Source organism: Alligator mississippiensis, chromosome 1 (assembly GCF_030867095.1).
Source record: "Alligator mississippiensis isolate rAllMis1 chromosome 1, rAllMis1, whole genome shotgun sequence".
NCBI classification, from domain to species: Eukaryota; Metazoa; Chordata; order Crocodylia; family Alligatoridae; genus Alligator; species Alligator mississippiensis.
This window is the reverse complement of record NC_081824.1, coordinates 71,774,789-71,792,772: the sequence shown is the minus strand read 5'-3', so window position 1 is coordinate 71,792,772 and position 17,984 is coordinate 71,774,789. Positions and strand designations below refer to the sequence as shown.

General features: G+C 43.2%; 1 protein-coding gene across 2 annotated transcripts in view; it reads left to right on the top strand.

Annotated features, from left to right (window-relative positions):
• The window catches only part of UBE3D (ubiquitin protein ligase E3D), a 179,159-nt gene that overhangs the window by 104,803 nt on the left and 56,372 nt on the right, over positions 1-17,984 (top strand). The window contains exons 9-10 of one of the 2 annotated variants that reach the window (XM_059731599.1): positions 1,598-1,736; positions 8,042-11,128. In XM_059731599.1, coding sequence (XP_059587582.1) covers positions 1,598-1,736; positions 8,042-8,050 — 148 coding nt within the window. In that variant the 3' untranslated portion in view covers positions 8,051-11,128. Of the gene's footprint in view, positions 1-1,597; positions 1,737-8,041; positions 11,129-17,984 lie in introns of those variants that run through there. The other variant, XM_014600577.3, reaches the window with a different exon arrangement.

Genomic DNA, 17,984 nt, shown 5'->3' with positions numbered 1-17,984 from the left:
AGAAAGACAGACAGGGCTGCGGAGAGCCCAAGGGCCAGAGAGGGCGTGGGGACAGTAAAGGACAGAACAACGTCCGTTACATCGGCGAGGCTTGGGGTGTGGTATGGGGGTGGTTGGAGCTACGTATAGCCCATAAGGCGAGTATACAGGAACACTCACAATCGTAATGGAAATAGAGAATACAGGATAACCGTGGAACAGAGGACGAAAGGCAGCCACCCTATAATATAAAGAAGATCAAAGTCGTGGCGGGCGAGGATTAGAGGGTGCCAGTCGGCTACATGACACGGTAAAGGAGGCAGCAGGGGAGAGCACGGCGACCCTGACCGCCCTCCAGTTACAATATTAATTAAAATCCTTAGCTACTGCTATCTGGAGAGGAACAAATATTGTGCCTACCTGTAAAAGCACACTGGGTACTCCTGAGAATTACTGACCTGCACCTTGCTCTAGAGCACCGTGTACTGTCTGCTGTCAGAGACCGATTACTGAATGAGATGGATCATTGATCTGCTCTGACAGTCTTTTATGTGGAGGAAGGAAGAACCAGACTTGAACAGCATTAGAAAGCTGACCATGCTAGCATTCCGAGTTGATTTCTCTGCAATAATCTTTGTTATTACTTAGTATAAGTCAATGGTTCTCAACTTTTTTAGATTCAAGCAATGTTTATTCAACTCATGGCACCATTCCATAACTTTTGTGAACTGTGGCATGCAATTTTAAAAACTAATGTATATATTACGGTACTTACCTCCTTGCAGGGGGAGCTGGTAGTGGGGGCAGAGTTTTGCCAGGCAGGGACAAACGTATCTCCTCGCACCTCCTTTATCACTTCATACCTCAAACCACCCTTCAAAGGTATGAAGGCATCTCTGTGTGCTGCAGCACCCTGACTGAGAATCACTGGTATAAATGAACACAAATGTTTACAAAAACATTATTTTGTAGGGTTGTCCCTGTGTCTTAAAGTGATTAGCTCTGAGAAATTCAGTGCATTTTATATTTTTAAACCAAAGCTATTTAAAAGAAATGAGGATTGATTTTTGCTTGGTGTGTAGACAGCAAGATCCCAGTGGTAGCATCATAAACATCAATTTACATCATAGCCCTTGGCCTCCTAGCTTTTCAGCAGTGATAAGACATTTTTACTACTGAAAGAAAAATAAAGGTATTCCTTAAAAAGCACAGGTAGTGCATTATTAAGTACTTTACATGCAAGTTTTATATGGTATGAAATTGCTAGTGACAGATGAAGCCTGGTTCAGACTTGCTGTTAAAACTAAGAATTGCAAATGTAAAAATGGATTGTTCTGATGGGTTAGTTGTCTTAGATGGCAAAGTTGTCTCAACTCATATGTGCCCTTTTGTAAAATTGGTGGTAATAACACAGTACTTAAAAAGCCTTCAGCACTTACCAGTATTGTAAGAAAAATACAGTGCGGTGGCCTGTGGCTCCTACAGAGAAAATGTATGTGAAATGGAACTACTGGCATATACACAAGAACAGTCTAGTACTTTCAAGGCTTCATTTGAGCCTTGCGTGAAATATATATTTTAGGCTGGTTAATTAATATTTTTTTTTATTACTTTCCAGCCTTGCTGATTCATGGGGAAATGATATTGGAGTTCACTCCCTAATATTTCCATCAAAAACATGTTTGGAATTGCTGCTGATACTGAGTTTGAGTAATGCTTCTCTGCCACCTTCACTTCGCTGCATGAACTCCTTCCAGGTAATGAAATGCCATTTATCCAATATAAAGGTATTATTTCTAGGAAAAAGAGCACCCTGGAGATGCATAGAATCATCCATGTGGTCTTTTCAGTTGGGGCTGCACTGCTAGCTCAACTACTAAGTACAGCAAGGAAGAATTACCTCTACTGTGCAGTTTTTGACAATTACTTTATATAGACAAAGTTGGGAAGCTATAACAGATTTTTTTGAAAAGGAAGTTCACTCTCCAAGTTAAATAATAAGCTTAAATGTCCCCATTTTTTAAAGTTGAGCAGCTGGAACAGTTAATGTGTAACTCCATTAAAATAAAATATTATGTAAAAGCTTTGCCAATCAAGTTAAAATAATTGCTTCAAGTTTTACTGATAACAAAGGCCTAGAATGTAAACCTTTACTGCCATGGTGTAAATGCTCTCTTAAATGGTAAGAGTAAGCTAAAATTCTATTAATAAATGATTCCATTAATAAATTCTTCAAAACTTAAATTGTCCACCTAATGAAAATGTAAATGAAACCATCTGTCCTAATGATGGCATTCTGAATAAAGCATTTCATGTGGCCTAGAATATTCTGTTGCAGATTACTGTCAACATGCTACAAATCCTTCCCTGTCCAGGAGTTTGTGCTTCTAAAATTTCTAATGAACCAATTATTATAGAACCATTGAATTGAAAGAATTATTTTAGACACTCTCTAGAGTCATCCGTCTAGTCATCTGTAATGCTTGATAATAGAATATATGAACTTAACCTTTTTTATGTTTTCAAGTCTTTCCTTGTACTTAATCCAACAGTCATATAGTTTATATAAATAGGCAGTTAATTAGTTTAGCTCAGGTAATGTATCTACATTTATAATTGATGCGACAGTTAGAAAACAAACAAACCTGTTTTAGTGCTTTATTTCTAATTGTGTGTACTATGATTAACTTAAGAATTAGTAAATTATTTTAATTAAAAGAAATCCCTATAATAGAAATATTGGATTAGAAACCCAGTTGATGAAAAATAGGTAGCTTAATTTATTTTGAGAGCTACATTGAAGGTAAACAGTTGAGAATCGCATCCATAAAGTTAAAAAATAACTAAATATACAGTAGTTTAGGCTGTATTTCATATATCCTCTAGGCTTGGAAAGTAGGAACCTGTATACTATGAACACTGAAGTAAGAAATGGCCATTGCTGTATATTTCAAAATGATGTTTTTATACCTAAGGTTAGAACTGTTACTGGATTGTACTTCTCTGGATCATAAAATTTGAGGAATATTTTGTATGTTAGTGGAATGAAATTACAAAATTGCATATTATAAAAATAGTGGAGCTAGTCCTCATACTACTGCCTGTAGTATGTGGTGAAATAGTCTTAGTTTTACTTGTGATTTAAGAAATTGTATGATTAAACTATCTTACTGTATGCTGATGCAGTATATCTTGCATTTTTATCTGTGCGTATAAAGCGTGAGATTCTGGAGTGGGATATTTCTTTTGATTTTTATCCGGATATAAATAGGAACAGACAAGTGATTCATTGAACTAGAGACAGATGAAAGAGTAAGTTCACAAAATTTCTTGCCTCAAAAAGTCAGGGAATACTATAGCTCCTTTCCTAAACAGAAGTCTTAGTGCTGACACTTGAAAACTGCTACATGTGAGCACTTTTCTTTGTGTGAGTAGGTTCTTTCTTAAGGTCCTATAGGATGTCAAAGTTTTAGATCATTTTGGTTTAATTTTTAATGCATTTTAATGGGGTATATCTGCTCAGTACCTTGGATGCTATGTTAAAAGTTTAGTCTAAGCAGAACATCATGCTCCATCTGGCACCCGGGCTAGTTCATTTAGAGCAGGGGTGGGCAAAATACAGCCCACAGGCTAGATCCGGCCCGCGAGGCCATTCTCTCTGGCCCGCAGGGCCCCTAAAAAAATGTAGAAAATTAATTTTTCTATGCCCTTGGTTCCTGACAAAAAGCCCCGGCACAAGAAGCTCAGGTAAGTGGGGGGGACCCCAGACAAGGCTCTGATCTAGCAAAGCGCTTGAGCATCTTAGCTTCATTGGCATCACTTGTGCTTAATATGAGCCCTGTGCTGAAGTGCTTTGCAATTGTTTTGCTAGATTTGAGCAATGGGAAGATAATGCTTTCTGTTAATAAATTGTTCAAAACTTAAATTGTGCCTCTAATGAAAATGCAGATTAAATCAGCTCTTCTAATGATAGTTTTAAGGGTATCCTTTCAGGCTAAAGATACCATTTATTGTTCTTAAACTGACATGGAAAAATGTCTCTGTCTCTAGTAACAGACTGGAAATTTCATAACGAAAAAGCCAACATTTTAATCAACTTCAGTAGAGGTAGCATTTTATTTTGTCAGGTGGGTGGGAATTAAAAAAAAAAAAAGCAAACTCTTGATAACCTGAGCGCTTCAAGTTGCAACCTCCTTGGCGGGGGGGGGGGGGTCAAAGGATGCTGAGTTAAGTACAGGATGAAAATTTTGTTTTTTAATGTTTTACTATCTTTATATTTCTAAAGAAGTAAAGGGAAGAACAACTTCTGGGATTTAGCAGCACACCTTTAATATATAGTTCTCAGTTGTCTAGAAAAGTATTTTAATAATGGATATATTAAATGGTGGTGAAATTGTGCCCAGGAAAACCTGGGATGGTTACCTGTTGTCTACAGTATTGGTATTATGACTGATAGCCTTCTCTGGTAAGAAGCCTATGTTTTGTATAGCAAAAGGACTGTTCCTATGCAATGCACTTTTTCATAGGATCACAGAAAAGTAGGGCTGGAATGAACCTCCAGAGGTCATCTAATCCAACCCCCTGTCTGAGGCAGAAGCAACCCTATCTAAACCATCCTATACAAATCCATTGTCAAGCCCATTAGCAAAACCATGCAGTCAGCACTGACTGAACACAAGACATAACACCCTAATCTGCCACAGGTAAAGCAGGGAGACTATGATAACCAGTGTCCTGCTGCTGCAAAGACTGTTAAAATGTTAAAGATCCAAGGAACAGGACCATGCCTCCTGTTACAGGGAAAAGCAACCCTCTTCTCTCCCCACCTCCCATTTGGACCAATCTGATCTTGCGGTAAAATTCCTTCCAAATCCCAAATACAATGATTAGTCTAACCATGAGTGGAAGGGCACAAGACCGTCTAGCCAGCAACCCCCAAGTTAAAAAAATGTTCTTTAGGTGCTGCCTAAATCCTTAGCTGGTGACCAAGGAAAGCATAATGTAGCATAGGAAGAACTGACATATTGAGCCTTTGGTAGGTAGTAGGCAAAAGGTGATTCTTCTCACATCTAGGGATGTGTAAATATCATATAAAAATATTCATTTAACATCCTCTAATTATATCAGTTAAATGACTAACCAACAACACAGCAGCTAAGACACAAATCCTGCTGGGAGCCACTCCCATTGCCCTTTGTCTCGAAGTGGGGGGGAGAGGTGGGAGAGGCAAGCCCAGCCGACTTGAAGCCCTGTGGCTGGGAAGGAGGGAGCACCTGTGAACAAGCAGCAAATCGTTTAATTGACGAGTCATTAAGCTGCTCCCTATCTTCCTCTTAGGCCGGGGTGGGCAAAATACAGCCCATGGGCTGGATCCCCTGCCTGCCCAGACCCTGTTCTCCTGCCACCCTGCTTTGGGTCCCTGCTGGCACAGGTCCCAGGGACAAGGGGAGAGACTTTTGGTGGCAAAGGTCAAGGGCAAAGGTTAGGGGGGGGTGGGTCTTCTGGTCCCAAGATGGCGACCAGGGGCAGGCCACCTGTCAAGGGGCAGGGCTACCCTTGTGGTCCTTGACAGCTTGCCCGAACTTGGTAAGCAGTCCTCCAGCTGAAATAATTTCCTGCCCCTGTCTTAAGCTATGGTGTCACGGGATGGGGTCCCCAGGGTTGGCCGTGATACCCCTAGGGCTCCTGACCGTGCCAATCCTGCCCAACTGGCACCCTCTTTCTCTCCTGCCCTGTCTCGTTGTATTAAATTAGGGAGGCTGCCCTCTAGTTTGTATTTTTGGGCATGGTCCTGATGGACCCCACTGAACCCTGTGGGTTCCTGGACCCCTTTTGGGTCCCACTCCAAAATGGATGCCTCTTGGGACACCCTCAGCCTTATGGCCTAGATGCGTGGCTCCAAACCATCCCTTTACCACAGCCCAAGCCTCGCAGATGGCGTTCACACGTTGTCCTTCCAAGGCCTTAGTTCACCTTGGCCTCTGGTCATCGCTGGGCTCTCCACAGCCCTTTCTCTCTCTCTCGGTGTCCCCTGGCACTGGGCTCTCCGCAACCCTGTCTCTCTCTCTCCGGTGCTCCCTGGCACTGGGCTCTCCGCAACCCTGTCTCTCTCTCCGGTGCTCCCTGGCACTGGGCTCTCCGCTCACCCCTGAACACTGTGCCCACCCTGGCGCTGGGGTTCCCACACTGTAGTGGGCCCCCAATGAGGCCTCTTCCTTCCCCAATAACCTCAGCCCAATCCACTGGTCTTATAAAACAGCAACCAAAACATGAGCCCCTGGGCTATAACATAACACAAAAGTTCAGGGTGTGCTCTGCAAGGGTACCTGATGAGCTCCTGGAGCCCCATTAGCCCTAAGTGCAGCATATCAGGCAGCTGCAGAGTCTCTAAGCAATTCCTTCCTGGAGGCTCCTTCCCCTTTGGTTGCTGGCAGGGAAATACCTCTGTAGTCCCAGCCCTAGGGTTTATATGGGGCGGGGGCCAGGGCCCTGCCTCTTCTGGTCAGCTGTGCAGGTGCAGGCTAATTTGCTTGTTAGCCTGTTGTTATGGTAACCTGCACCTGTGGGCTTCTATCTGGGTTTTTGGGCTCTCTCCCCAGGCAGTTTCTGCTCTTAAAGGAGCAGGCACCTTAGTGCCCTGCGACATACGGGTACTAGTCCCCTTCTCTCCTCCCCTCTCCCCTCCTTCACACTTCTCCCTCCTTCCCTCCTGGCCACTGTGCTGCCTTCTGATTCCTGCTGGGGCACTGCACAGCTTCCCTCCCCACTCTTCTGCCAGGCTGCCCCCCCCCCAGCTAAAGGATAACCAGTTATAACTGCACTTACCGGTTAAGCAATTAGTTGTTTAACCTTTCATGTCCATACTTATGTCCCTATGCCATTTGAGACTGTATTGTGTATAAGCAGTGTGAATCCTTAGGACAATACTTTCCCCATTATCTGTGGTTTAAGACTGTCTAAATCCATTAATTGGCATAAATATGAATTGGATTATGTTTGGTATGTACAAAGCACAGAAAGAAACATTTTTAGTTGCTAATCAACTTAGTAATAGCAACTGTAAAAATGCCCCTTGGGACCAGCATTGTAGTCTCTGTCTGTGGCGTGACATAAATGGCATTTTACTTTCTAGCGATGTGCTGCAGCTATGGCTTAGTATTTGAAATCATTTTTCATTCTGGCATGATGCACTAAAATTGTTCCATATGGTTTATATCACTGAGGTGGTATGTGATTTGGGGGCACAGCAGAGCTTTCTGATGACGTACACACAACAGTTTGAATGACAAAGGCTGATTTCTGGCAGTTTCTGTGGGTCCTCTCTTCCTCCCTCCTCTATGGTCACACTGCAGTTCTTTGGTGTGGTCTGTTAGCTCCTCCTAGCAGATCAAGGTATGCCAGGAAAAGTCATAGCTGGGCACAGTCAATTTAGGTGGCTGTTTGGGGGCCACTGGCAGATAACATATCCCACCGAATCAACTAGGAGTGCAGCTGAACATGGATTTCCAGCCCTCACCTCTCCTACCACTTACATGTCCATGGATGATCCACCACATGAAGGGAATTTAGGGCTGGCTGAGACCGTTGGAAGTTTTCCCTTGAGCAAGAGAGAGGGAACTTGGGGAAGACTGGGCATCTGGCTCTTGGTGAGAAACTCAAAAGGTTTAAACATAGCCTATCCTATGTTTGCACTGAGCTGTATTTTGCTCTTAGTGGTTAGACTCATTTATTTGTACAAAAAAATTATTTAGCTTGTTATAGTTCTAATCCTTTTGGCTGTTCCTGCAAGAGCTGATAGTTCATTGTTTTAGGATCTGCTTGGACTTCACTATGTATATATCATTTGTAAAACTTGTAAATACTCATAGCCAGCACCTACATGAGGCATTATCTACTTTGTCACTGAACTGTTCGGCTGTTTCTCTTCAGTGTAAAGGTTGGTCAAACATGTTGTCACTTTTGTGCTTACAGCACAAAACAGTTAATGCAGGGAAATGCTTTAAAGTGACAAGTAATCTCTGTTATGTTTTGCTAACCTCATCTTGTCTTTCTTTGAATTCAGGGAGACTGAACAGAAAATGTCCTGGATATTGAATTCTTATCATGATATATGGGATTGTTAAGTACATTTCTCATGGTGGTGTTATTGTGGAAAACCAGGCACTTGACTTCACTATCAAGCCTCTGTTCTTAAGGCCATAGACTATGGTCCTTGGTGTTAACTAGATGATAGTTTTGGTTTTACTTTTACAGTTGCATGAAATTGAAAGAATATCGTGTTGTAAGGATGGTAGAGCAATTTCAATATAACATTGAAATAATCCTAGAATTTCATTTCTTGTTTTAACCCAATGTCACTGGGAATTTGAAGGCATATTAATAATTTTTTATCAAAACAGAAGCTGAATTTGTTGCAGGAGTATTTATTATAATAATGCCTCCATATAGGAAAAGGTTCATTAGAACATAAAAATTGCCATTTAGTGGGGCAGACCATAGGTCCATCTTGCCCTGTAGTCTGTCTCTCCCAGTAGCAGAAATGCAGCTGCTATAAGGGAGAGTGAACTGGGTATTATCAGGATTTTTCTCTCACTGTTTCTCTCTCACTTGCAGTCTCCAGCATTTAAGGTCTAGGAAGTTCTAATTCGGAGGCTTTATCCATCCCTAAGTCCCATGCTCAATAGCTACTTTCGTCCAAGAATTAGTCCATTCCATTTTTGCATTTGGCTAAACTGTCAGCTTCCACCACGTCTAGTGGCAATCAGTTCTATACTTGAATTACACTCTGTGTGGTGGGGAAAAAAAACTTCCCGATGTTAGTTTTAAACGTACTATCTGCTAGTTTCATGTTGTGATCCCTAGTTCTTGCTTTGTGAGAGAGATTAAATAATACTGGTAAATCCTATTTACTCTCTCTTCACCTCTTAGTATTTTGTAAACCCTTACCATGACCCCTCGAGCATCTATTTTCTAAACTGAATAGGCCTAGCCTCTAGTCCCTCATATGGAAGCCCTGCCACACTGCCAACCATCATTGTTGCCCTTTTTTTGTATCTTCTCTAGTTTTTCTATATTCTTTTTGAGGTGTGGAGACCAGAATTAGGCACAGTATTCAAGGTGTGGATACACCACAGATATATAAAGGGGCATGATGATCAGTTTTAGTTTCAGTCACTAATGTTTTCGTGATAGAACAACTTACCAAACGATATACTAAAATCTCCATTACTTTTTGAAGATTTTAAATTAAGATTAGATGAATTTCTAAAAAGAGCTGTGCATAAACTCAACCCCATGATATGAGCTGGGTATTATTCAGCAACTCCTGCAGTAAATTTCTGGCTAATACATGCAGATCAGACTGGCTGATTACAGTTATTCCATCTAGCCTTAAAGGTAATTATTAGGGCGGTGTGAAGCTTCGGTCACTAATTCGATTTGGAGGAGATTTGGCCCGATTCTGTGGTGGGGCAGATGGAGCATCCCATGAGAGCATGGGGGTGGGGGGTCCCCAGCATGCTTGGCGGCAGACTGGGAAGTGTATCAGAAGCACTTCCAGTCCACTTCCAGGTCTGCCATGGAGCACACGGGGGACCCCCCCCCCCAACCTCCCACTCAGTGACTGGTGCCTCCTGGGTCTCAGGGTCCCCCTGTAGTCGATTGCTGAGCCAGAAAGGCACGAGGGGGTCCCCTGCATGCTTGGTGGTGGACCCAGAAGTGGACCAGAAGTAGTTCTGGTCCACTTCCGGATCCACTGCTGAGCACACGGGGTGGGGGGGGGGGGGGCCCGTGCTCCTGTGGAACTCTCCATCCACCCCATCATCTCGGTGTTCATGAGCTGCACCTGGTACCTTGAGGTATGTGGAAAAAATGTATAAAGCTGTGTCTATGGCCGAATCACTGATTCTCCGAATTGGAATTGAATCTTCAGATTCAGCCAAATTGAATGAGGACAGTGATCTGAATCAGTGAATCGCATCACTGTCCCCCAAATTGGGCGGAATCCAAATCGACTATGGCCCACTTCGCACACCCCTAGTAATTATCTATCCATTACTATAACAGTACAACTATTTTGAGTTTTCAGATGATAAAGAAGTATTTATTATTGCTTTTTAATTGCTACAATAATTGTTACACAATAAAGTGACATAGGGAAGATCAGAGTTCTTTAATCCATCAGATCCAAAATGGATCCATTTATCTATTTTGCACAATTGTTCATTTTTCAATTCAAAATCATTGTAAAGAATCCCAGAAAACTTTAGTGTTCTGTAACAGATATGCAGGAGCTGAATTCAGTTATGTGCCTTAATGTCTTAGAGGCTTTTCAGCATTGAAGAATGTGTAAAAAAAAAAAAAAAAAAAAAAAAAAAAAAAAAAAAAAAAAAAAGCATTTCCTGAAAACAAAATTTCTGTGAGAAGGCAAAGATATTTGGTAATTTTGGGACCAACGATTTTCTAAAATTATAAAAATCTAATCAATTTCATTCCTTCTGTTCCTTTGAGTATTTTGAACAGCAGAAGTGAAACTGAGCCAGATTCTTATCAGTCTGACTCTGCTGCTCCCTTAGAGTATTTGGGGAAACAGTAGAGGTGGAGAAAGAAGCTACTGCTGTTCAGCGAGACTGATGGAAAGTGACATAGGAATGTAAGAAGGAAAGGGAGAGAAATGGACTTAAATATATGTTCTTCACGTACCAATCTCAGAAAGGAAATTTGAGTAGATCTATACAACTATTAAACTTTTTGGGTTTTTTTTAATTTAAAAATTGGTAGTTCACATCAGGTAAACTCATTACAGAGGCATGAGATTTTGCTGTAAGATAGAATGGGGATTTATGTATATACGTGTGCATGTTTGTATTTTGCACACATCTGGCTGTATCTTGTTGGATTCTCTTACAGAAAAATGCTGGGATTTAAAAAAAAAAATATCCAAGGGATTAAAAGACTCATTTTAATCATTTCCATTTCTAAATCTAGATTGTTAAAGCTACTTTTGAAATTCTTACACAGTAGTAATTGGAAGGTGAAGACACTGGTGTTAAAACGCAGAACACAGCTTCACGGAGGTGCATGCATTAATTTTGTTTCCTATGGACTTTATTTTTTCTCAAATATAAATTAAAATGAGAAATTACACTGATGTTAGTGTCAGTCTCTTCTGGTCTCAGTTCCCTAAGGGAAGATTATTTAAGCTCAGGCAATGTGGATTGGAAGTCACCACTGTAATGAATGGGTTAGCTTCTGCTAATCTTGCCAACACACCACTCTTACAGAGTCTAACGTTAAGTCTTAATCTTGTCTAAAACCATATTAATAGTCCCTTTAAAAATCCTATTTCCTTCAGCAGATGAGCTAAAACAAAAATTCTAATCTTCTCCCCAGGTGTTGTTAGTACTTACATTATACATACAAATACATTCTTTAATGGCAGGGGCAGGAAGGGTTTAATAACACTTGTGGACATTATTTGAAATTTAATTAGTTGCTATTAATGATGATTTGACATCATTAGGCCAGCTTTATTGTCCTTGCAAGTATCTGGAGTCTTGCACTTCTTAGATAAGACATCTGTATTTGCATTATCAAAAGTGGGAGAAAAATAGGGCTGGTATTTCCTAATATAATTGCATACAAACATTTTGGAATAAATAGGGCAGAAATGGTAAAATGGTCAGAGAATATCTTCAACAGGAGTAGGCAATCCTGGTAAAATTATGCTACTTGAAATATTTATTTAAAGAATGATAGAGGTTTCTAGATTCATTTTTCATAGTGCTACCTCTGCATCATACTTTATTAAGTTGATTTTATTAAATCAATCATAGTCAGGAATCTGCCGAAGAACTTTGGCATGATAGTTTACTATAACTTTTTGTTGAACAACTCTGAGAAGCTGTCTATTAAATTTTTAATTTGTAGCTGTACTTGCAGGTGAAACACATTTTTGTAATTAACCTAGAACAGGAGTGTCTAGCATTTCTCCTACAGACTGGATTCAGTCTGTGGAGTTGTGTCGTTAAGCTCTCAGGGTCCCTGAAGGGGCTTGAATTTATGGAGTCTCCCCACTGGGGACTTGTTTTGACAGTGGCAGAGCAAGCAACGGTGATGCTATGTCATGCAGCTGCCTGAGCCAACACAGTGACTCGGGCAGTTCTGGGTGCTAACACTTCCACTATTTACCTCTGCCAACCTTCCCCCCACTTCTTTCCCGCCCTCCCGCCCCCCTGAGGTGGGTCTGAATCTGACCCACAGGGCCATATGTGTTTGAAATCTCTGGTTTAGAAGATAACAGTGAGCCATGGTCCAAGACATAGTATAATCCTAGACTAGGATCCAAAATCCAGAAACAATTTACAATATAATCCTTTTACCAACTACCACTTAGATGCCTATGGTTTTACAAGTCAGTTTTCCAATGGAGGAGAAGTCAATTTCATAGTTAGGACATCTATTAAGTGTAATTTGTTTAATTTACAATGGACATATCTACACTACCTCCCTAGTGTGTCTTGGCAAGGACATCCCTGAACATGCCCTGCTCATGCACACACCAAACACAGAAATACAGTAGTTAGGCCACCATGGGGGGTGTTTGCAATGCTCTTTCTTAAGCATACTAAAGAGTGAGGTCGCAACAACGGCGGGCTTTAAACTAGCTTCGCCGGGGGAAGGGGCCGCTTCGAGTGGAGAGGATGTTTCACCAGCACTCAGGGTGACGAGAGGAAGGGAAGCACGGGTAAGTATCAGCGTCCAAGGAGCAGGGGGCCACAACTGTCCTGGGAGTGGGAGGAAGGCATGAGCACCCTCAGGAGGCCTCAGGTGCCTCTACACTAATGCTCATAGTATGGGATGTAAACAGGAGGAACTGTGCCTCCTGATGGCAAGTAAGAACCCAGACTTAGTAGGGTTCACAGAAACCTGGTGGGACCCTACCTATGACTGGGTGGTGGGCATTCAGGGGTACACCCTATATAGAAGAGACAGGACAGAGAGGAAAGGTGGGGGGTTGCACTCTATGTCAAAGAGCACCTCACATCATCACGGATTTGCTTCGGGTTAGAGGAGGGTCGGGCAGACACACCATGGGTCAAACTACAAGGGGGGGCATGGCGAAAGGACCTTACAGCGGGTGTCTACTACAGACCACCCAACCAGGGGGAAGAGCTAGACCAGGACTTCTCCAGTCAGCTTATGGAGGCGGTTAGGTCAAGGGATGTTATTGTCATGGGTGACCTAAACTTACCCAGACATTTGCTGGGAGGAGCAGACAGCCAGGTCTGACCGCTCGCATAGGTTCCTGGCTGTATTACAGGACCTTCACCTTATCCAGAAAGTGCACAGCCCCACTAGGGGTAATGCCTTGCTGGACCTGGTCCTGGCCATGGGGGATGACCTGGTGAGGGGACTGCAGGTCCTTGACCACCTGGGTAATAGCAATCATCACCTGCTGGATTTCATTATCCAACGTGGGGTGTCTAGGGCTCACACCAAGGCTAAAGCCCTTGACTTCAGAAGGGCCAACTTCAATGAGCTTAGGAGACTAGTGGGGGAGGCACTAAGGGCCCAGAAGGTAGAGAAGATGGGATTTCACGAGGGATGGTCATACCTTAAGGGGGCGATCCTCCAGTCTCAAAGGATAACAGTCCCTGAGAAAAGCAAGTGGGGTAAGAGTGCTCAGAAACCCCCTTGGCTCAGCAAGGGCATTCAACAATGCCTGAGGACTAAAAAGGAGGCATACAACCAGTGGAAGGGAGGAGCTATCACCAAGGAGGAGTACTCCTCCTCGGCCCAGTAGTGTAGGTGGGGTATTAGGAAGGCCAAGGCAGAGATGGAACTCAGGCTAGCGTCCAGGATTAAGGACAACAAAAAGTCCTTTTTCAAGTACATTGGGAGCAAGAAGAGGGCACCAGGAAATGTAGGGTCCCTGCAAGACACAAATGGTAATCTGGTGGCCACGCCAGACAAGAAAGCTGATTCATAGATGTTTTTAACAGTTTCTTTGCCTCTGTTTTCCTGAACAGGGACCAGGATATCCCACCTACCAGAGGTAGGGACAATCTTGGGGATAGCTCTATCAAGCCTTCAGTCAGTGCAGATGTAGTTGGGGATCTTCTGGAAGGGCTAGACATTTTTAAATCTGCAGGTCCAGATGCCCTCCACCCAACGGTGTTGAGGGAGCTGGCAGGGGTCATCGTGGAGCCTTTGGCCCAGCTGTATGAGCATTCGTCGTCATCTGGCCAGGTGCCAGGGGATTGGAAACTGGCTAATGTGGTCTCCATTTTTAAGAAGGGAAGGAAGGAGGACCCAAGTAATTATAGCCCTGTAAGCCTCACCTTGGTGCTTGGGAAGCTCTTGGAGAGGATCATCAAGGAGCATATCTGTGGGGGGCCTGCAGGGGAGATCATGCTCAGGGGCAATCAGCATGGGTTCACCAAAGGCAGGTCCAGCCAGACCAACCTGATTGCCTTTTATGACCAAGTAACTAAATCCTTGGGTGATGGTGTCGCTGTGGACATAGTCTTTCTAGACTTTAAGGTCTTTGACACTGTCTCTCGCCCCATCCTCATCAATAAATTAAGTGACTGCGGCACTGATGTCTGCACAGCTGGATGGGTAAAAAATTGGCTGATGGGGCGCACCCAGAGAGTAGTGGTGGACGGGTTGTACTCAGCCTGGCGAGATGTGAGCAGTGAGGTACCCCAGGGCTCGGTCCTCGGGCCTGCACTGTTTAACGTCTTCATCAGAGACTTGGATGAGGGGGTGGAAAGCACGCTGTCCAAGTTTGCTGGTGACACTAAGATGTGGGGCAAGGTGGACACACTTGAAGGGAGAGGGAGACTGCAACTAGATTTAGACAGACTACAAAAGTGGGCAGATGAGAATAGGATGGTGTTCAACACAGACAAGTGCAGGGTGCTGCACCTTGGGAGAAGGAATCCACAGCCTGTGCTGGGGAGTTCCCTTCTTGAAAGCACAGAGGCGGAACGGGATATTGGAGTCATTATCGACTCCAAGATGAACATGAGCTGCCAATGCCAGACCGCAGCCAGCAAGGCCAGCCATACCTTGTCATGCATCCAAAGATGCATCTCAAGCCGGTCCAGAGAGGTGATACTCCCCCTCTGTGCGACTTTGGTCAGGCCACAGTTGGAGTACTGTATCCAGTACTGGGCACCGCACTTCAAAAGGGATGTGGCCAGCCTGGAGAGGGTTCAGAGGAGGGCCATCCGCTTGGTGAGAGGGCAGCAGGACAGGCCCTATGAGGAGAGACTGAGGGACCTGAACTTGTTCAGCCTCAGCAAGAGGAGGCTGAGAGGGGACCTGGTGGCTGCCTACAAGCTCATCGGGGGGATCAACAGCAAATTGGCAGAGCTCTTTTCTCCCCAGAACCACCTGGGGTGATGAGGAACAGTGGTCATAAGCTGATGGAGAATAGGTTTAGGTTGGAGATGAGAAGGCAATATTTTACACTTAGGGTGACCAAAATCTGGAACCAACTTCCCAGGGCAGTGGTCCTCGCCCCTACCTTGGGCAAATTCAAGAGGAGGTTGGATGATCACCTGTCTGGGGTGTTGTGAACCCAGCATTCATTCCTGCCTGTGGCAGGGCATCAGGCTAGATGATCTGTTCAGGTCCCTCCTGACCCTAGCTACTATGATTCATAGATTAATAGATGTTGGGGTCGGAAGGGACCTCAATAGATCATCAAGTCCGACCCCCCTGCATAAGCAGGAAAGAGTGCTGGGTCTAGATGACCCTAGCTAGATGCCTATCTAACCTCCTCTTGAAGACCCCCAGGGTAGGGGAGAGCACCACCTCCCGTGGGAGCCCGTTCCAGACCCTGGCCACTCGAACTGTGAAGAAGTTCTTCCTAATGTCCAATCTAAATCTGCTCTCTGCTAGCTTGTGGCCATTATTTCTTGTAACCCCCGGGGGTGCCTTGGTGAATAAATACTCACCAATTCCCTTCTGTGCCCCCGTGATGAACTTATAGGCAGCCACAAGGTCGCCTCTCAACCTTCTCTTGCGACTTCGACTATGAAACAACTGTTGGGAGATGATCCCAGAGGGGCTTTGTCACATTTCTGTACTGTATTTGGCATGTGGGCAGATCATGATTCAATGTTCCTGGCAGACACACTGCAGATGTAGTGTGGGGACTGAAAAACACACCATCCCTTGACAGGAGCCTGGTCACAATGAAACACACATACAGTTCTGCCTTTCAGAAATCTCAGCGAGAACAAATGCTTACTTCCCAGAGAGCAACTCTTCCCCAAGAACTGAATCCAATCTGAGACCAAAACAGAGTGCTAAGTCTGCTGCTCACACAGTTCTCACCAGACCCTCATGTAAGAAAACTAACATGGCATCTCTCCGTAAGAATAAATATTTGTTTGCTCACAAGGAAGAATAGTTTGGAAGAGTATATGTAAATATGTCACTTGCTGATACTTCCTTTAGGAAAAATCTGAGAATACATTTAAAAAGCATACATGCTTTAAAGAACCAAACAATACAGGTTTATTTATGAAAAAAACAAGGTTGGTTTAGTCTGGTTAGAGTCCTTATTATATGATACATGACAAAATCAGAGCTGAAGAGAACTAGAAAATGCCTGATCTGCTCCTGGTCATATTTTACCTTCATTGTGAATGTTGTCATTTTTACTAGGTCACCTCCAATGCCGAGAAGATAGTTGTTGATCGTGTTTCATTTATCATTTGTACTGTGGTAGTGCCCACAATGTTATAGGTACTTCCTAGTTTTCTTTCATTCTTCACCATAACTTCAGTGATTATGATGTACCAATGTGTGTGAGTGTGCATATGTGTGGCCTTAGTTGGAAAGGGTACATTTAAGTCGCCATATTGTATTCTAATTTAAATATTGAACTCCATAGTAGAAGTCACTCCAACAGACTGTGTTGCCATTGTGTCTAATTAATCATTTTCCCATTTTTGACTGCAAGAAAGGGGCCTTACTACAAAGAGATATCTGTACAAATAGTATGAGAATTTCTGCCTTAGATATTAGAGTTTTTTCATAACTATTATCAGCATTTCTAATATGTAGCAGAATTTGGTCATTTATTGCAAAGAAACTTCAGGTTGGACAAATTAACTAGTAGAAACAAGATATCTGTTTCTGTCTCTTCTAAGCTAGTCTTAGCACCTTACTGCTTACAATTAATAGAATGGTTTGTGTGAGGGGTATGTTACATTATACCAGCCAACACTTCCAAAGTATCTGACAGTAGATCCATATATAACAGGATACTCAATGATAAATTTAACAATAGGGAATATAGAATCATTCTTACATTGTAAAGTAATGATTCCATTGTGGAGGCTTCACCTTAATATTTCATGATGTGTGCATCATGGATAAACATTGTTGCAGAAGCCTACAGTATGTGGTTGTTCACTTAAATCAGGGATGTCCAACCTCTTTGAATTTGGGGCCGGATCATGAACTTTTTATCACCCAGTGGGCTGGCGAGCCATATTCAAAGACCTCACAGGAAATGGTATCACATCAGGAAGTGATGTTATGTGAGCTTTGACACCAATGAAGTTGCAGGAAGTGACAATGAAATGGGTCTAACCAGTTCAAAACTCTCCCTCTAAATGACTCATTTCCTGGATCTCAGCAAGTAAGCTGGAGTTCTCAGATAATATGCAAGCGTCACAGAGCCATTAATATCACAGTCCATCAGTCCAGTTGCCCTGTGCTTTAGAGTCCCAGTGAAGACATTAACATTATTTCTGACTCTGCAATGTCTGAGCATCCCCAGTGGAGGGAAGCCATCCCACTACAATTAATTCATTTTACCCAACAACATATACCAAATCCTTCAAGGGAAACATCTATTTCACTCCACCACCTTTCCTGCCAGGAACTCTTCTCCCCTTTGCTACGCACCTCCAACGTCAAGGAGAGGCCATGGGGTCTGGTGAGTCTCTGCCCCCTGAAGGAGCTTTCTCACTGCTAGA